General features: G+C 39.9%; 2 protein-coding genes across 4 annotated transcripts; both read left to right on the forward strand.

Annotated features, from left to right (window-relative positions):
- Window positions 1-565: 565 nt before the first annotated feature.
- RB195_015362 (uncharacterized protein) lies at window positions 566-10,358 on the forward strand (the record flags this gene model as incomplete). Its single annotated transcript, XM_064206031.1, has 11 exons — window positions 566-592; window positions 1,680-1,781; window positions 3,366-3,515; window positions 3,573-3,677; window positions 4,219-4,378; window positions 4,476-4,600; window positions 4,657-4,729; window positions 4,937-5,037; window positions 5,643-5,720; window positions 5,928-6,032; window positions 10,251-10,358. The coding sequence occupies 11 exons, from the start codon at window positions 566-568 to the stop codon at window positions 10,356-10,358; spliced, it is 1,134 nt and encodes a 377-aa protein (XP_064061912.1).
- A 1,424-nt stretch (window positions 10,359-11,782) lies between these two features.
- Window positions 11,783-19,906, forward strand: RB195_015363 (uncharacterized protein; the record flags this gene model as incomplete). 3 transcript variants are annotated; one of them, XM_064206032.1, is made up of 14 exons in its annotated part: window positions 11,783-11,913; window positions 12,023-12,178; window positions 13,582-13,666; window positions 13,794-13,922; window positions 13,997-14,122; window positions 14,192-14,378; window positions 16,262-16,315; window positions 16,389-16,541; window positions 17,440-17,586; window positions 17,773-17,863; window positions 18,901-19,082; window positions 19,145-19,264; window positions 19,444-19,529; window positions 19,697-19,906. In XM_064206032.1, the coding sequence occupies 14 exons, from the start codon at window positions 11,783-11,785 to the stop codon at window positions 19,904-19,906; spliced, it is 1,857 nt and encodes a 618-aa protein (XP_064061913.1). The 3 variants fall into 3 exon arrangements, with proteins under 3 accessions (XP_064061913.1, XP_064061914.1, XP_064061915.1); XM_064206034.1 differs by lacking the exons at window positions 11,783-11,913; window positions 12,023-12,178; window positions 13,582-13,666; ... (1 more) ...; window positions 13,997-14,122; window positions 14,192-14,378 and adding an exon at window positions 16,095-16,188; XM_064206033.1 differs by lacking the exons at window positions 16,262-16,315; window positions 16,389-16,541; window positions 17,440-17,586; ... (3 more) ...; window positions 19,444-19,529; window positions 19,697-19,906 and adding an exon at window positions 14,815-14,873.
- Window positions 19,907-20,904: the final 998 nt, after the last annotated feature.

The following is a 20,904-nucleotide window of genomic DNA, read 5'->3' on the forward strand; positions in this document are numbered from 1 at the left end:
CGAATTCTACGTATGTATGGACTGCTTCCCCTTACAGCTGCTTTTTGTTTCACTTTTCATTAGCAACAGCAACAGTGGACGTTGATGCGTGTAGGAACAATTAAGTGTTTTATTGCTTTGGAGGGACCGCTATACATTTATTCGAAAATGTTGCTTTAGTTGAGCCTGAAGGTTATCATTTGTAGAGAGTAGGAGAAAGAATGATCGAAAACTAATGAAGATGGCGCGTGTAAAGTTGTAATCGATTTTGTTCACGTGAAAAAGAATCTAGTTTCGTTCCGCTTCAGGGTTTCGTAATGTTGACTTTCACCATTCTTTCCTTTAACGCTGAGCTGAGAGACAAATGAGAAATCGAAAACTACCACTTATCAGGTCTTGGGTTGTTTCTCGTAAGGCGAACGATTAGATTACAAGCAATGAGCAATCAGTATGAGCGTAGATTTCGATGAAAAAAGGAAGGAACAAAGGATACGTGTAGATACTTTTTAGAACCAAGGGATTGGTATTTTGTCGTGGAAAATATTGTAGGAATGTTTCAGGAAGATTCATAACAAAGGAGTGAAGAATGACTCAATCTGGAGGCAATACAATTGTAAGTGATGATCTTCAAGATTTCTTTTGCTCCTAGACTTTCTAGTGCTGAACATACTTCTTGGTTTACAATAACAGCACCATCCCATTGTGACATATTTTCTCAGAATGTTCTCAAGATTAGCTCCAGTGTGTCGCGTGTTGCGCGATTGATACTGAAAACTGGTACTGGTGCTGCATCTCTAAGAATCTCATAGAATTGTGCAGAAGAAGTGGCTGGAAGATTTCGTTTGGGGTGGTCATTTCGCTTGCATCATAAGTTCGAGCAGCAGATTTTCAGCATTTTATGGAACCACAGTCTGACCAAACTTGCTTCACGCTTTTTTGGCAGAATTCTGTGTGAAGTTCTTTACGTAGAACCAGTAGCGAAAGTGAAAAAAAAGAAATATCCCTCTTGTTTCACCCTTAGAGTACAAATGCACTTTATTTGCTCTGAAAACAAACTTCAGTGAAAACTCTAAGTATGGGTAGAAAAATCAAGTATTTACTAGGTCGAATTCAAACATATGCAATCTTTCCAAACAACGTCTCTTTGGCCCTAAATGATTGCAATATTTGTGACCAGCACCTCAAATAAATTTCCCTTGCAAAACTTGGACAATATACACCAATAGATAATTGATGGTGCACGCAGGGTTTAGGTGGAGCGGGTCTCGTATTCATCCTTAGTATGTCAAAAGCGTTTTGGACGAAATTTCATCGGAATTGCTTTGACTGACCCTACTGTAAAAGACTTCGAACGAGTTTCGGAATCAAAAGCAAAGATTTCAGTTCACAACATCTATGAGAAGCTTGTGCTTAAATTGTTCTAATGACGCAAACATAGTGGTGCGGCCGTTAATTAGCAACCGCTAGTTAGGTGGAGAAGAAGAAAGTTCTTTTGGGGTCCTTATACAACATTACCTCTCCTCAACAAAGAGTGAAGGTCCCAAGGTGTTGATTAAAGAGTGAATAGTTGGAATGAGTGTTTTCCAAACCTGGCTCTTAGTTTTCCGTCTATGATGGTGCTAGCTATATTTATCTCCAACATTATAGCCGAATTAGCTGTAAATCTGCGTTGTTGTTGCAATTCTAAGTTTGGATTTCAGGCCGAAATTTACAAAGGAGTGATCCAAGATGTCATCAGTCAAGTGAAAGAGGCATTTCTTGATGAAAACGTGGATATCGATGTGCTTTCACAACTCAAAAAGGTTTGCTTTTTCGAAGTATATCGATTGATTGGTTAAGATTGGTTTTCTAGGCAGCTCTTTTGTGAGAAAGTACACACAAAAGTTCTTAAGACAGAAGTTTTTTTTTGTAGAGAAGAAAACAAAGTGAAACATGACAAGAATGTAGCATTATCCTTGATGTCAGAATGATAATTATGATCACAAACCATGCGAAGATCAGGTTCCTGGAGAGCTGATGCAATATTCTAATATACAGTTTTTCGTTCGTATCTTTAGGTCATCTATTACATCGACGAAAATCAGGGAATAATGAGTTGGTCGCCATTACAATATCAGCAAAGCGAAACTCACACGAACTTTTTAAAAACCCAACCAGTTAATTGTTAATTTCCGCAATCAGCTTGAATTCGTTGTTTGTATCGCATTCTTTCTGTAAATCAGGTCGTCTCTTTGAATCTTCTTGATTTGTTATAGCTTTCGTGTGATTATCTTCAATGAGAAGAAGCACTAACAGTACCCAAAGCCCCAATTGTGAATCAGGAACAGTTAGAAGAGAAGGAAATAGCTGTCCCCTTCGAAAGCAAAAACCGAGCTTAAGGATAACTCATAGCTATGAAAAATAATAGAAAGCAGCTGTTCTTAATAGGTATTAGAACTTGCAAAATGTCTACGAAGCACTCTGAACTCATTCGAGAATAGCACCTTACTCTTTCACTAGAACGTATCCTTAAAGGCATCACCCCGCGAGTCTGGGGTGGTACGGATTTCAAGTAGGGAGTTCCTATATGGGGTCGTAGATTATGGAGAGGAGGATGACTCCGTCCATTTCTCCTTAACTCACGTAAAAATGACCCGGAAGATGCGGCGCGCGCACAAGGCTGACGCGCTCCAACCGAACTTGTTGTAGAAAATAGCGCCCCGGGACGCTCGAAGTCGTATCTTCCGGCCATTTTTACGGTTATTAAGAAAAAATGGACGGAATCACCCTTCTCTCCATAATCTACGATCCCGTAAAGGCATAACCCACCTGAAACCCACGCCACCCCAGATTCGTGGGGTGATGCTTTAAAAAAAAATCGAGAACCGTTTCGTGCTTTCGAAACGTGGAAATTTGCTTCTTGCCATTGTAAAATGCGCGCACATTTGATTTAGAGTGGTTAAAATAGCAAAGAAACTAGCCCAACAGGTGACCGGAAGAGTGTCGCCTTCAAAAAGAAAAAAATCTTTCGAAACATGTTTGTCTTTGAAACATGTCTCTTGACATCGGACGTACATGAAAGGTGCTGTTGCTTCTTGTGATCTTCAAGATATTTGCGCGCCTATTTTCTACTCACCAATCGCTCGTTTCGCCCTTGCTTTCGCGATTACGCTGCATAAATTAATAACAATGCTCTTCTCATAAAGGTTTCTTAATTCCGGCACGGGTCCAAAACCAACCTTGCTGAAGAAGAGCCCGCTTTCGAGTAGTTTGAAAGATCGCAAATGAAACTGAATATTTTTTTTAAATATCTAAAACAATGGGAAATGTAGGACAAAAAGTGATTTTCATGCAATTTTTGAGTCAAAACTTGAGCACTATACTAGATACGGAGGCAAGTACTTTAGGAATGGGAAGACAAGGTGATAGCAAGCGGATGTGTGGATATGGAACCTCGTCATACTACCCACCAGGTAGCGCCTCCACCAATGCGTGGACACGTGTTGCCTCCTCGAATGGGTACAGTCACACAAGTACGTCTTCAGACGGCACCACAGGTATGTGATTGTTCGTATGAAATTTTTTCTTATTTTGTTAATTTCTGCCGTTCTTAGATGGTATCGCAGTCGCATTCTGGTATGATAAACCACCTGGAACATGGTAGACCTATGCAGATGCAGTATGTGCCACAACAAGGTATGCAGCAGATTCAGGTTCAGGTATGTTTGAGCTTTCCTGTTATGGTATGAAATACCTGTATTACCTTGTTATGGTAGTACCTGTATTATTTTTAGAAGAATATAGTGTAGTTCATAGATGTGATAGTCGGAGCCGGTGCTTTGACCCCCTTCACTTTTAAACGGTTGAGGAAATTACCCCCTTCACTTTTGGACGGCTGGCGAAAGGATCCCCCTCACTTGAGCTGCACCCCATGAGCTAAACCCCTTCACCCAAGGAGGGTCTGGCTTCTCCCTATCGCACCTATGGTGTAGTTTATCTTTCCGATGAGTTTATTGCAACCAAGAGTGATAGAGAAGAATTTTAACCTGTCTCTTCTGCATATAAATACTTAAAGGACTAATATTGACATGATACTTTTTTTCTAGAATGATACGAATGCTCTAGAATGATGCATTTGGCAGTACCGGACAAATATCCGGTACTACTAATTTCTACCTAGATTTTGGATTTTCCAAGCACTATATTTTAATTTGGGTCTCTATTCTGCGAATAATTAACATTGCTGATATTTATTTTCAGCAAGTGCAACAGGGAGCCATGCCCGCAAATGTAGCATTTGCTCCTCAAGGAAGCGTTCGAATGGTTCAGACCATTCAACCACAACCTGGTCAGCAGTACGTTATTGCACAAAGTGGCCAACAACTTGCACCGGGTGTCATGTTTCTGCAACAAGCCAACGGTTCGTGGTTTGTATTTTTTCGAGTAGGAATGTGAATTCATAACGTTGAACTTGTTGCCCTTCGATTATCTATGGAGGTAAGAAATGACTCTTCAAGGGCAGTCAATACCTGTGACGGTTAGTCCAAATGGGGTGTTACAACCTCGCATACAGCAGGCGCACGGTGCTCATCCATTACATCAGTTGGACGGTAACGGAGGCCTAGTTGAAGATGCCAGCTCGGTGCAGTTGTTTGTGCTTAGTCACTGCCTTCGTGAAATTACTAACCTTTCATTCAGGATCTTTTGGATGCACCATGCTCATCTAAGTCTACGCAGAAAGGATATAAGTGCACGTCCAGAAAAAAGAGCGGTACGTATTTTTGAGTCCTGAACAATGTGTCAAATGTTTGAAGTTTAATGGATAGTTTTGGTCACTCCTTACTTCTTTACTTCGATTTACATGACTAATAATGGAATTTTCGAGATCGATTTTCAACATCTAATGCACAGAAATAACGGCTTTCATTCGCAGTAGTAAATCTTCATAATACCGCTGGTATCTTGCTTACATTTGCAGATAAAGATGCCTTGAAGAAAGCACTCGATCTTCTAAAGGCTCTGCAGATGGATGGTGGTGGTGGCGGCGGAATGTCGGATTCTTCTAGTGAAGAAGAAGAGGTGTCATTCTTGCCCATGATTTCTTTTTTTCAATTATCAGGCCCTCTATTTCTTGGTGTTATGAGAAGTATCGAATATTCGCAAACATTAAATGATACAATAGCAAGGATTTTCATATTGAAACCATTAGACTCTCGACATCTTCTAATATCCATATTTTTCTTTGTTTCTAACCATTTAAAGTTAGCTGCTGAACGCGTTTGTCCATGAAATCGCGCACTGGTGCTCCGTGAACCTTCCCGTGAACCCCCTCCCCATCTTAAAACGTCGCGCCTCTTTTTTTTCCCGGATGACTGAAACCTCCTTATTTGTAATTGACCAACACTTCGTTTCGTGGCGAATCTTATCATTTTTACATATCACGTTTTGTTTTCGCAGTTGTCACACTTTTGATACGCAATCTGTAAATTTTATATTTTCTTGTTTACCATCTTGGCATCTTGCGTAGGTTTTTCACAAGCAAACGTATGTAAATTGCTAATTCAGCGCTCAGAAGTAGTCATCCTTTTGACGCTTCACTTTTTCTCTTCTGAAATCGCTGTAACATTTGGAGCTCTTTGAACTGCTGCCTTTTTTTTCTACTTCCCTGTAATATGGTCATTTAGGTGGATGAAGACGATGATCCTATCCGTCGCATCGCTGACAGAATTGGTGACGGTCAGATCGAAGACGGTGAACAAGCGGTTAGTGCCATAATTATATTTCTTAGAGTTGATTTCGTCTTAGTGTGCAACTTTTTATGTACATTTATGCTCTATTTCATTCGTATGGAGATTTGTTATTACAAGAAAGAGTTTCGGCGAATTTTACTTCTACTATTCTGATCTCTTACTGTATTGTTAGTAATTGAAAGTTTCGAACAATATTCTGTGAACACTAAATCTTTGTAGATTGTTGAAGAGGATCCACTGAATTCTGGTGATGACCAGAGTGACGATGAAGATCTGGAAACATTGTTTGATGCCGACAACGTAATTATGTGTCAATTTGAAAAGGTACCGTTTGCTGATTTCTTTGAAGAGTTTTGAAAAAATCTTAAACAATTTATAAATCCTAAACATTTTCCTCACTCAATAGTTGATACACTTAGTCTACTGCGAGTTTTTATTTTATTAGCACCTTAAAAATTTCATTTTTGTCAAGTGAAGGACAAAAAAATGTTGGTTGAACTGTTAGTGTCATTTATTTGTTTCGGAAAAAAAGACACTAGAGAGTGGCTTAAGATAGCAACTCATACACGTTCCGGATTCAGAATATGTGTGAAGTATGCACCTGTATTGCTTTGAGCGACCTTTTAAAGCGTGCCTACTCCTCGTTCCTCTCTTTTGAGAATGGCCGAATTCATAACACATTTTATGGTCTTGATATTTGACTCATTTCTGTCTTCACATTCCTGTTTTCATAAAGAATTGCGATTTTAGTCCTTTAATTTTTAAACTTTGTTCGTTACCCTTCTGGGGGACATCAGTTTTTCGTTAGCAGTGTTTTTTTTTTCACTCCGTGCTGCGATTGGTTACTTGGTCACGTTTGGGGGAGAAATCTTTTTTCCTTTTTTCTGCGGAGTTCAGACCTTTCGTTTTTCTCTATGATGATCAGATATTTCTCCTTTTCACTCTCTCTCTCTCTCCTATAGATTGTCTTTGATCTCCAAACACAAACGAATTGTATGGGAAAATAAAACTCCCTCCTAAGCTCTGGAGTTAGACAGTAGTAGTCAAGTATGAATTTCAATCACTAGAACCTCTCGAAGCCCCCCGATTATAGTGTCATTACTTCACTTCATCACAATGTTTTGGGGAATTCGCTCACAGTGAAAACGCTCTTTTAATACTAGAGTGGCACCCACACCATTGTCTACTGGTATTCTCGAACTCGAGATGCGTGGCATTAGGCTAACGAACACATTTCGTGTATTACGAGCTCTGCGGCATTGGTGCACATAGCTAAGTGCGCAAAGGTACGCAACATGGTAAATAGATTTTCCTAGCATTTGGAGTTTTTATTTTAATCTATACTAGATCTTGAGTGTATCTAAAATGAATGAAACATCTGCACCAATGCTTTCAAGTACTTATTCTCCGACATAACCCTGCCATTTCTGAAAAAGGAAAGGTTATTACTTCATAGAATACGTCGTAAATTGTTTTGCCTTCAGAGACTGTAACAGCATTCTTGAGCTGGATAATAGTCGTAGTATTCTGAATACTTTGAATTTTGCAAAGCTTCGATCATGGAAATGTAGTTGAGTTGGTAGGAATTAGTTTCCCACCTTCCTTCTCATTTCTTGAGTACGTGGAGTTTTTCGTAGTTAATTTCACTGTTGTCGAATGCGATATCTTGTCCACCTGGACGGAAGTAGTGTGCTTCTCTGATAATTTTATAGTCCTTTTCAAGAAGCCACAACTATCTGCACTGTCTTTGTGTAGACGTGGTTTTCGATTGGTATAAAGTGCAAATATGCCCATTCTCATTGATTACATCGGCAACACTTTTTTCTTTGAATAGAAAGCCATTGAAAGCGCTGTGTAACAGCATTGGTGATACCTTGTCGGGATCATTTCGAACATTGGAAGAGTCTTCTGTGAAAATGACTCATGAGTTTTTCATTGGCTGTTTTTGTTTCTGCTACAGAGTGGAAAGTAATTGGAACGTTCAGGTTTCGACATTTTCGACAGAGTTGAAGTGAATGTAAAAAAATATTTCTTGTAACTTTGTCATGTGATCCTATATCACAACGATTTCATTCTTATGTGAGGGCATGGGAAAATGATCTCCTCTTTTTGAACTGTCTGTGGTTTTAGGTTTTCTTGTTGTTGTTTTTTTTTGTAAAATTAACACTCACACGGCTCTTCTCTAACCCCTAACCACCCAGGATCCAGAATCTTCTTTTTTTTTCTTCAGAATTTGTCCCGTTTGGGGCGGGACCCGCTTTTCTGGTTAGAAGATGCCATTTCGCGTGGTTATATGCTTGCTCATGATGAAGCTGATTTCTTATCATAAGGAATCGTATCAAACCGTTGCTCTTTCAGCAATCCTCTTGGTATGCAGACATCTACATACAACCGCTTCCCTGTTGTATGTAGTTGTCTGCCAATCTTATTAAGAGAGTAATTGCAGTCCCGAGACGTGACGTATTCGCTGTTTACGTGTCGTCTCGGCTATGGAAGTCAAACGTAGTCTTTGTTATTTCCCTTTCGGATATCCTCGATGTAGTTGTGGTCAAGGCGACTGACACCAATATCCTATCGCCGCGTCTTCATTTCCATGATTTTGAGACGACGTTCCGCTTCTTTGCTCGCTGCCCAGCACTTGGTGCCATGGAGCGGTACAGGTCGAGTGAAGGTTCTATATATTTTTGAGTTGAAACGGTCAGACATCCTCTTGTCACAGAGTACACTGTGGATGAGCGCAACTTCTGCCATGCAAGATATACATAAGCGGTAATCTCGCGTGCAAGGCTACTGTCAGATGCGCCAATCGTACCGAGATATTTGAAAGCATCGGTTCTCGAAAAATCTATGCCAGCAGGCTTATCGTTTACGTCATCAACAATTCAGAATGCTTCCTGGTATATCCTTAAGTTCTTTTCTTGGAGGTTCAAATCCTTGAAGCATTGTAAAATTCGACAGGGTTCAGACATTTTTCGATATTCACGTCCCTTGCAAAAATCATATGAAAAGTATAACGTATCAATGGTGTGGTTAAGAAGGTGGACTCAAGGATCATTTTTTAGTGGTAGTGCTGACCAAGAGAGTTTGTAATAATGGTTGTGCTATAGTCTCTAGTCAATTTATCAGCTCTTATTCAGTGTACTCCGGTGTTTAGCACAGGAAATCAATCAATTGGTTATAGTACATAATTATATACTCTGGAAAGATAGGTACCATATCATCAGAGCTTTTGGTGCAGGGCCATTCTACAAGGCGGCCATTCTCACATGAGGTGGTATTGTGAATACCAGTGGTTGTTTTTCAGTGCCGTCGCGACACAAATAGGCGTTATTTGTTATCATCGCGACAAAAGCTTTGACAAAAAAGCAAAGCAAGTTCGAAGTACATTCATTGCTAAGTGGCGTTTATGAACAAAACTTCACCTCTTGAACTTGTTTAAGGTGTTTAACGTGCAATGAGGAACTTTTTTTTGCCATCTTTCGCTTGAAATATAATTGGGTCAAAGCGACATGAAGCACGGACAGTTGCGTGAGCGGCTGCGATCGAAGGGTTTCGGATCGAGGTGGAACTATGGGGGAATGCGGAGATGGGTGGCGGTAGCGAGAATCCTTACACGTTCCACCTCGATCCCAATTGCATGAGCACTTAAGAGCACTCCGCTGCTTTGAAAATGGTGAAATGTAAATGGCAAAAAACCCTGTCTCCAAACTCACCTTTTACTCAAGCTTACAACCCAAGGAGGCCCTAACATGGGATGGATGGATAAATTATTGAAGGGTTCCTTTGGTAGCGTATACTATAGAAGAAATTAACTTTAATGCGTGGTTTCTTTTTGGTTGTGGTCAGCGGTCTCGCGAAAATACAATGACTGACTTTTCTCAGAAGCAACCACTTTATCAGATTTCTTTTTACTTAACTTTCAAGTAGTATCAGAGAGTGATAGATAAAGCGTTTGAAGGTTTTCTGTCGGTTCCAATTTATTTGAATTGATGTGGGGAAGCCGGTTGCGCATTTTCTAGATCGGCAGGGTAAAGAGTTCACTTGTTGATTCGAAATTGAACGGCGACATAGGCAAAATTTTCACGCGTTTGGTCCTCCTCCACTGCATTCTTATAAATGTAGACACTCCAGGATTACGCCTTCAAGCTTATCGACGTTTACTCTAAGTCGATTAAAGCATATTTTGATGTTCAGCATGTCTTTCAACTTCAGCGACAAATTTGACTCAGTCAACATTTTATTTCATTTTTTAATGTATCCAAACAATTTTGATAACAAGAAACTGCAGAAATATTACCTTGTACATTTTTGAAATTGGATCCCAATGGAAATTTTTGTTTCTGGGATGCTTGCTCTTAATATCTTGTTATGAAAGAGAGGATCTTGATTGTTTCCTCGTGTTGGTGATTATTTTCTTATTCTCGTCTCTTAATCCAGATAAAAAAAGCTGCACACTCCTTTATTATGCGTTGTTGTTCCTTTTGCCTTTCATTCTATATATCCCCTCTTTTTTTGGATTTCAAACATAGATGTTCCATTCAGGTTCATCGTGCTCGCAGCAAATGGAAATTCCAACTTAAAGACGGCATAATGCACATCGACAACAAGGACTATTGTTTCCAAAAGTGCAGTGGTGAAGCGGAATGGTGAAGATCGGTGGAGTTGGCTCGGTGATCACGTCTCTTCTTTCTGGACATCCAATTCTTTATACATCCTATTTTCTTTGCTTTTTGTTAATAGCGATAGTATTAGCATATTACTGAGTATTTGTTCTAAGCTTTGGTTAGGGCTTAGTATTGAGGGTTTAGCCGTTCACCGTGCTTTTTCTCTTCATCGTATTATAGCATACAAATGCCTCCTTAAATAAGCTTCCATTCCTCCCGCTCAATTTTTAAAGTCTGGATGTGTTCTACGGATTGTTGCCTTGTACAGTCATGTAGTTTGTTGCTGTTTTTCTTCGGTAGATCACATTTCTTCTTATTCAAAGTAGTTTGTGTCTGTTTGGGAGCTCTTTTAACAACTTGTAACGCTCGAAATCAGGGTGCCACGAACTTGCACGGTACCTGTTTACCTCCCTCAGCCCTCGCAATGAGCTCTTACTTTAAAGGCATCACCCCACGAATCTGGGATGGCACGGTTTTCAGGTGGGTTATGCCTAAACGGCGTCGTGGATTGTGGGAAGAGAGTGACTTCGTCCATCTCTCCCTGCATCTCTGGAAACGGACGACCCCGGAATGCTGTTTCTCAGGATGTCCATCCGTTTCCAGAGATGCAGGAAGAGATGGACGGAATCACCCTCTTCTCCAGAATCCACGAGCCCGTATAGGCATATCCCACCTGGAACCCGTACCACTCCAGATTCGTGGAGTGATGCCTTTAAGGCATCGTTCATGAACTTGTCTTCATTAAGTTTTATCACACGATTGAATACTAAACACAGCGTTCTTTATTGGGAGATACTGTAGACGAAAGAGGAAAACAACAAACTTTGGGGCGCGTTCCAAAAAAGTTTTGAAGTTAACTCTTCTTGATTGAACTATTTCTTGTCCCACGTGTGTTGATGGATAATAAGTATTCACTGAAGTGTACTTGGAAGTCATTAGTGAGTTGCAAATTTTGAACCCAGATTCTTTAAGTATGTGCTTTGCATGCAGATTTAAAGTAGAGCAGAGATAGTCGTGACTGAGTGTAGTAGTCAATCGTTTGTAGATATGCAGTGACTTCAGCTCTTGTAGCAAGGATCATTGAACTCCACCCTCTTCGGATCCCTTTCTCTCCACATGATTCGTCTATGCGTATTTCTCATTAGCTGCATTGTTCTAGGTTCGTATTTTTCTTACTAATAGTACTACCGTCACATCTAATTTAATAAGTACTTTCGGTTTTCTTTTTGTGATACTTGGTAACGAGTTATTTGGGAAGATTGGAATTTATTTTTATTTGTTTGTAATGAAGCAATTAACATTTTTATATGGGTTTCGTTCGTGTAGTATGATCATTCGCATGCGATCGATGTATCAAGCTGTGTACTGATTGTTTGACAAATAGTTGGGTAGACCTCGATTTTGCAGTGCATGTCCTACGATCTTCCCACCAAAGCAGCATTTTTTTCGGATGAGTTACGAGCTGTGCTCGATTTCTTCGGTGTTCGACTTGATGTAGCATATGCTGGGAATAGGTTTTTTGAAGTGACATTGCAGTTCAGGTAAAGTGTTATGAAGATGCAATGTTCAAAATGCGGTTACAAAAACACATGCTGCACTGGGAACAGTGATGGAAATTCGCAATCTCGGAGGTCATTGGGATGTTTTCAGGTGCGGTACCGTCCATAAACTTTACCTGGATTTCGCTTCTTTACTGGTACGACGTTCTATGCTCAACGTCTTATCTTCAGTAATGAATCCTGCACTTTATCAAGCATTTTCATCGCGTTTGAATCACCGTTTCATCTCTAGTTCGTACGGAAGCAGGTAGTGGTGCTTTTACTTGAAAATGAAGTCTCTGAGGAAGCCTTTGGAAATATTAGAAATATCGAGAATGTTACTTACAAATTCAAGTCCATTCTAAAGTACTGGCCAAAACTAACCTTGGTGTCTAGTGCAGATTTTGCTGTGTTTCTAGCTTGAAGTTTATAGCTTTCGCTCTTTCTAGTATAATGATTACAAGTTATCTATAAATTGGTTTCTTTTCTTGAGAATTCGTTAGAATTGCAATAACTTCATTCAAAAAAAAAAATCGAAATTCAGAGATTTGCTCAAATATCAGAAGAATCTCACCACTAAATAAAATAATTGTTCTACCTCATGCTTGTAATACATACGTGAATGTGTTTTTCGGCTTATTGGGAAACTTTGTATATTCCAATGAAAACCTTCTGTTGGTGGAGAAATGTTGTGAGTTTATTAGAAAGGTGCTGTAAACAACACAGCTAACATAAGTGAGACTTAGACGTCTACTGGTCTGCGTAGATAACAAGATGTAAACTCGCTGCCGAACGTACTGTGCTGGCCTGATGCGAAGTCCCACCGTCCGCCTTCGTCTGCCTATAGGACTACAATGATAGGTGCGATATGACGTCAGTGACAGAAAATTGGTTTTTACTGCGACTACCTCTACGTAGTAGTTCTTGTCATGGATTATTTCACAAGAAAAAAGATAAGAAACTAAACAGAGTTCCAAGGACACTATTGGAGTTGTCGCCGTATCGATTATCGTCCCATTGTGCGTCAAACCAGCACAATACATTCTACAGTGGCACTCATTTGGCAATGCCAACAATAGCTCCATCAATTCATGAATGCATCGATCATCAATTCTTCTATTCCAATACGACCTGTGGGTGGGTTGTATGCATTTATGCGGACGGAATTATACCTAATAACTTACGTACGAACTATTATACGAAAATATGACGAAGAACTGTCAGAAACAAAAAAAAAGAGCTATAGCCGGGTGGAAACGAAATAAAAAAAAATAGGAAACAACTACATAAGCGGCCCGCTGTAGATAGCGTTTGGAATAGGCTGAGGTGGCACCATCACGAACTGCAGCAATGAGTGGTGCTAGCAAGGGTCTCTACTCGATTCTAATCGCTAAGTTACACCACGCCACTTCGAGCGCAGCCACGTACGGAACTGGACAGAAGTTCATGTCGTTTTGACCTTACTGTAGCACAAAAATACTGCCAGTTCAGAAAAAACGGGTCAGAGGTGATCGTATGTGAGATATGGAAAGTAACGCTCAGGTCTCATGTTCCATGAAAACTTTAAACACAGGGGGGTCCAAGTTTGAAGAAATTTCATTGAACGTACTGGTCGTTCCCAGGAGTTTGTTGACAGAACAAACTTCCAGTAATTATTTACTTTCTGTCTAGATTGGGGAACGAAAGGATTGGAATTGTGATGCTTTCTCATATTTCTTCGTATGGAGATGATAGATTTCCCAGAGGAGCTGCTAAGGTAAGAGTGTTGCTTGCATCGCTAACTATGCTTGTTGACAACCAGCTGGAAGTTGCACTTATTTGGTAGACTAAGAACGCATTAGTTTACTGCTGTTAAGTGAAATGTTCACTCTCTCCGGTTTCAGGGAGTAAATCGAAGTAGAGTGATTCCTCTTCCATACACAGCAAATCATGGCTCCGATGTGAATCCTCCGAAACGTAGACGAACTACAGTTGCCTCATTATTGGGAGAAGCCGAATACTTCGTTTGCAAGGTATTTTAAGGTTTGCTGTGTGAACCGCCACAACCTCTGCTGTGGAGTGAATGAAAAAGAGTTGTTTGCTTCAGCAATGTTTCAAGTCATTTAATCGTCGCTCAAATATGACTCGTCATATGGACAGAATTCACTGTGAACGCGTCGTTTTCAACTGTCCTTACTGTCCTGCTGTATATAAACACGCTTTCCATTTTGCTGTAAGATTTATGACAACCTAATTTTCCTTCCCCACAATCATTGATCAAGTACCGTTTACCGTATTTTAGGATCATCTCCGCAGTCATGAAGATGACCCCCAATTTGCATGCGAAAGCTGCGAGAAGAAGTTCACGTCGCGTAATCAACTCCGAGCTCACAAGAGAAGAAATTGCTTAGAGCCTCCATCTAAAAAGCATCCTTGTGTTTCCCGTAGACGAGCACAGTATGACCCGCAACCTGATGCATGTTCGTCAGGTGTGCAACTACTGGTATTTTATTCAAGTTTTTGTCCATATTGTTTCTTATTGTTCTTTCCTAGATCAGAAAACTTACCTCGAGAACCTATAAGTTTCTGATCGCTATTCTCGAAGGATTCTCATCTATTCGCACTAGTTTCCGAAAATCGGAAAATTCTCTTGAGTATTAACCGGAGGAGAGCCTATGCTTTATCATCTCCAAACATTGCTATTATACCAAATAAATTCGAACAATTGCAAACCATTCGATTGTTTCTTCTTTTTACTAGAGCGTATGTTTTACTTCATTAAAGAAGTAAGAGTTTTTGATGTTTGTTCTAAACAATTAGTTCATCGAAACAGTGAGCTTCCAAAAGGAAAGATTATTGGTGACTAATCGATATCAACTTGCGGAAATTGTGTAGAAACGCTTCATTTTCAGATTTTCTTTCCAGATGCTTCAGAGGGACCTGAGAAATTCCATATTCCATACGATTTCCCGCTCACACTATAACACAATTTTCGCTCAATTTTTCTTCAACGTCGATTTTTCTGCCACGTGATGCTTCCACGCCTCCTGAGTTCTTAGTAGAAAAATTGTAAGTTAATGACGTATTGAACTTATTTTCATTGTTCTTTAATAGTTGAACTTTATGCAAAATTAAGCGAAATATCTTCTGAAAAGAAGGCATTAAGTACCCTCAGAGACTTTGCTTTTTCTGTCATTCTTATGTAGGAGCATTGAGAGGTGGTCTCAGCTCTCTAAATGAAGATGTTGGTTATGCTTTGTCAGCAACTAGCACAAACCACGGGTTCAGATGATTGTCGGTACATCTCCTCATATTCATATTGATCTTGCTCTTAGTTAATTTATTTTTTCGATGGGTTTCTTTTCGTAGAGGATTTTTGAGCAAGCGCCGCTTTTCCTTAAAGAATTTCTAACAGAGTGCACTCAAAATCTTCTTTAGATTTTTATTTACCGTGTTGTCAGTTACTGAGAAAGCAGGGTGTTCATCGCTGACGTAACTGAAATGGTAATGTTTAAAATTTTACATTATTCGTATCCGACAGGGATCTTTTGTTTAAGTCCTGCTTCTTTCGACACAAGTTCGAGGTGTGGTGTTCAACAGCACTAAAGCCATTTCAGAAGACTGGCGACAGTCTTCTTTTCTGTAGAAGTTTAAATTAGCCTGTCTGGAAACTTCTGAAATTCCACCCTTCTGTATACATAAATAATGTATGTTCCATGCTACAAAATTAGGAGAAAAATAAGAAGATCGGTGCAATTTTCATTTTAAGACATGCTTGTAGGATTAGAAGTCAGATGAGTGACTCTTGTATTTTCAGTGCTTTTTTTAAAATTAGAACTTCATAATAGTTTACTGACCACTGGAAACCTTTTCTGGGAACATTTTTGCTCTTTAAATTAGTTTCTGTTTAATACGACGGTTAGCTTCCTTTATTTTTATTTTTTATTTTTACTCCTATAATTTTTTACCTAACACCATCCCTTATTTTTGTTCTCTGAAGTAAACAATTTGTGAAATTTGCTAAGAACCATATATTCCGTTTCACTATAGATGAATTGAGACGATGAATAGAGCGTAGTTTTTGGAACATCCCCTTTGTTATTCTGGCGTAGACCACGGCGTCATGACTACCTGTCCCATTTGCAGCGCAAGACAACTTCACCTTGAATTTGTTTGGGATCTGGGCTGAAGATCCTTCCGCTTAGATGCATGGTGATGTCTTATCATTATCTCATGTCTTCTTTGTAATTCATGCGTGTACTCGTCTATTTTGCGAACCATGCATAGTAACCCAGAGAGGTAATTCTTCCCTATTTTTTTTATTCATTCGAAAACCAACACATTCCTTGCTAATATTTTACAACCTTTCAAGATGCTGGATGGAAAATGGACTCAGTTCAGCAATTCTCTCGAAGCGACTTTAACAGTGAGTTTTATTTAAGGAACTATTCATAGACTCATAGTAATATCGTAAAATGTTAAGTGTTAGTATTTCCCAGATACTTTCGCCCATGTTTTGTCGTCTGGAAACAACTCGCTGATGGGGATGTCGTTGACCGGTGCACTACCGTTGGAAACCTTCCCTTCTATCAGCAACGGATGTCCCGTAGAATGTCTGACTACCTTGACTGCTTATAAGGATAACAAACTAAGTATGTCACAGTCACATGTCGATACATTACTTTGAAATACCATCGATTGTGTTTTGCGCTGCTCTGTTTACGTGAGGTCCATCAACCATTCAGTAATGCTTCCATATAGTCGGGACCGAATATGTTCAACCCGATGAGCGCGATGCAGTTTCGATTCGATGAGAGCAGAGGAGAAGATTGTGTGTAAAGCGGAGAGGACGAGCATGAGTTATGGGAGACGCGTTGCGTTGACCCATTCACTTGTTCATATTCTACGCCGACTCTGTGATAGTGTTTTTCTTGGGTGCAACAGAAAAAGACCATTCCACTGTTCTTTTCTAATTGTATGCGCTGTAGTCTCTAAAAGTCACTTTCATTTAAGCGGTTTTCTCTCTAAATTTCTTTCTATTTCAAACATTCTTTAAATGATTCATTCCACACTTTAATTTTTAGGAATGGATTTAGGTATACGTTAGGTTATTCAGGTTTAGATATGGTTAATTCAAAACACCACGAAGCACGTTACAGTTGCGTAGGCGATTGCGCTCGAAGCGGTGCGGTGGAGATGGCAAGTGGAGTCGACGTAGAAACGTCACGAACTGCAGCGATGGCTGGTGCTAGCAAGGTTCCCCCTCGATTTACCGCCGTATACGCAACCGCACCGAACTTCATATCGTTTTGACCGAACTACTTCATGGGTTATCAATAGTATTATAGTATTATCAATAGTATTATATCTGAAGTTATTCCCTATTCTACAATGTTTTCGATTTACTATTAGTAGCATCACTTCTATAGTATTATTTCTTGTTTACATTTAGACTCGAACAGGACGTGGTAGCAGGACTGTTCCAAGTCGTTTAAATTTCCATTCTTTTGGTAGATATATCTGATTTGAAACATTTACATAGTTTTACAGACACTGTTGTGATGCTTCGCCCTGCTGATGTGAATGTTTTCACCGGATATACATCGATGAATGTTGATAGTCTGGTCTGTGCAACTTCTGCAGGAAACTGTGGAGCCATTGTGCCTCTCTTCTTGCACTATTCTGGAATTAATCAGGGTAATTGAGTAACATTTCATTTCGATTACACCTCAGGGCTTCTTAGGTTGTTAACAACTCCAGTCTAAAGGATTTCTCATCGTTTGTCGGAGATTTTCGTGAACCAAACAGGATTTTTGATGCCCGGGCCAAATTAAAATAATTCTGATTTATTGCATATAATGATGAGCATCTTTTCTTTCACAGATTACTATATTGGTTGGCAGCCGGAGGCTCAGTCACCGTATTCTGTGCAATACTCAGGAAATCCTCTTTGCTACCTATGGCTTAATAGCAGGTGAAATTTTATTAATTGGTATCCTATATAGTATGCTGTAATTACGAAGCGGTTTAAAAACATATTTCGAAAACTTAGTTCTGAACTCTTTTTTCTTGTAGTGTTCAAAGCGTTTGAATGAAAAAGTGAAACCCATCCTTCACCCACAAACCTAGAAACCGGATGTATTTCAAGTCTCCTTTATGTGGGATTTATCAGAACTCTGAAGTCGTTCACTTTCTTCTTCTTCTGAAATTGTTTTCCTGCGAACTTGGATGTGAAGCTGCAAACTTGTATAATCAAACCCTTCTGATGATACAGTGCCTAGTGCGCGTAGCTCAATGGCAGCGTACAGTTGTCGGTGAACGTATTGTGGCGAGCTTCTGGGCAACGTGTAGATCGGTTGAAAACAAGGGCTAGCACCCGCTGGTAGATGAGACGATAATCGACAAGACGATGTTGTCGACAAAAACAAAAAAGGATTACGACTATGAAGCAATCTTTCTTATATAAAGAATGAGTGCGCCCAGATCGAGCGGAAAAATGTTTTAGAAAGAAGAAGGGAAAACTGCTTCAAGATTATCGTTTTCATCGTCCTACCCTATTATCGTGACAGACTCCGTTCCAATCGAGGACGTAACGCGTCGAGCCGACACAATACGTCATGAACGACCATATTTACGTCATGACACCCGACGTGATGGTTCGACGTTTGTGACCATGAGTTAACGCATTTGTTTCATGACATAGATCATGTCTCATGGAATCACACGTATTCCTTCTCTTCTCTGCTTACGAGCCTTCATCAGATCGCTGAAATTTTTTTTTCTCGCTTGCAATTCTTCAAAACAGTTCTCTCAAAAAATTCATGAGAGCTCAAAGAACGAAGCCAAAGAAGGCTGAGTTCTCAGGAAGCATCTTTACGTGAGGTTACTACCTCAAATATCCTCGTCCCATAAAAGATTTTTGTGGCTATTATTAGCTTCTTTCGGAAAATTGCAGTACGTGTTCAACACGTACTGAGGTGAGCACTGGATTTCTAAATCTGACTTTTTCAGCTATGTAACTGCATTGAACACTACTATCTCTTCTATTATACTCAACAGCACCACTGCAAACTTTAATGCTTCCGTTTCCACAACACCAAACCCTTCTAGTCAGAATTTGACAACAACGGGTTTTTCTCCTGCAACAACATCACAACCGATTACTGTAAATACTACAACTACTTTATTAAACGGTACTAAATTTATTCCTTTTCTAAGACAAGTCCTTTCTCAACAAGTGTTTCTCAACAAGCAGGAAGTACTACTACTTCATCTAATTCAACTATCGGGACAACCTCGGCATATGTTACAACTACTTCGCCTTTTGTGGCGTCCAATGATACCATTCCATCTACGCCAACTTACGACCACCACGGTAGGACTTTTTGTAAGTTATTGAGTGGTCCCTCTGGAGAAAACTGGTTGTTGATATGGTTTTCTTCTTTTATTTAGTAAAATTTGACAGCATTGTGGGTGGGAGTATCTGGGGATAAATGAATTTTCTAAGCAAACGAATGTGTCGCAAGATGAACTTAGTTTTTTTTTCTTTTCAAGGAGAAAAGAAGAAAAGGTCTACCTCGAATTTCTGGCCTCTTGTCCTCGCAGGAGTGGTTGGTCTGGGAGTGCTGGTGATCACAATAGTATGAAAATATTCTACAGTTTTTTTTTATATTTATTTGGTTGCTCATGCAACTATCCCTATTTCTACTCACTCATTTTGATCTGGACGCATCGCATATAGCAAAGATAGTTTTGCAAACAATTTTAAGATAACATGCAATTTTCGATGCCCACTAGTTTATTTCAGCTGGCCTTATCCACGCTAAGCATCATCAGATCTGGCAGACGTGCGATTCGTCCTCAGAAAACCTCAAATAGCCCACCTCCACCGTACCCGTATACACAGGATACATCCAGCGATCTGCCACCTGCCCCTGTTTCTTCTATGCCTGCTCCACAGCCACTTTCCGTGAACGCAGCGGCAGACTTACCGTTAGCACCATCAGGGTACACATAATATGATCAAGATAAAAGCTAAATTGTGTTCATATGATTTAACAATGAATACTTCTCGTAATGAAAAATCCGCTGTTTCATTTCATTGTTTGAAAACAACTGGGTTGTCTAAAATTGCTGCAGACTTTTTCATAGATCTTCACACATTTTAACAGATTTTAACAGAAAAAGGTAGCTTATTTATTATTTATTTCGTATTATTGGTATTGGTATTTCACTACAGATTTCCTCAAAGGATGAAGTGTCTGGCGTTAATCAACCTTCGTTTGAGGTTTATGAACCCTATCTAGTTTATGCAATCACTTCCAAGGGCTAGCCTATGGATCAAATCAGTGTTTTTATCCTCCAAGACACGTCTAGCCTGAATTTATCGACTTCAGAAGGATGAAAGGCTTGGCCGACTCTAGAGCGGTTTCGAACCATTAGTTGGCCACCACAGTCGCAGCGGACCCTTTAACCAACCGCGCTACACCCGCAAAATGAGTGCGCTCAAGCATTGCGGACATTCTGTGTGTACTGTTCCGGCTCATTTTCAACGAAGTTCACGACATTTTCGAACTAGTCATAGCCTTTGACGAAAATATTCGCTTCTGCGAAATCTGCTTGCAGATTTTGGCAGATTTGCAGATTGAACGCGTGTGCGACCATACGCTTCCACCTGTTTGGATTCTTGTATTGATTTTATTGCCTATATATCGTAGTTTTTAGGGGATTCGTGTTGTAATTTATGAATTTGATAAAACGTGTAAAAAGACCGCTCTTCAGCTGAACTTAGACAAGACGGTTTTTATGAGGAACGCATGGGTTTCTGATGCTCCATTCACGCTCAACGGAACGGAACAAATATATCCGAATGTTCCAGCTGTGTATACCTAGGTAAGAAAACTAACATGAACTACCCAAACTCCGAGCTGGACAGGAAGTAACGAGCACCTTGAAGAGCAAGTAGGAGCATCCAGGATGTAGTGAAAAGGACTTGGAACATCCGGCTCCGTGCTC

Source organism: Necator americanus, chromosome V, assembly GCF_031761385.1.
Source record: "Necator americanus strain Aroian chromosome V, whole genome shotgun sequence".
Taxonomy (NCBI): domain Eukaryota; kingdom Metazoa; phylum Nematoda; class Chromadorea; order Rhabditida; family Ancylostomatidae; genus Necator; species Necator americanus.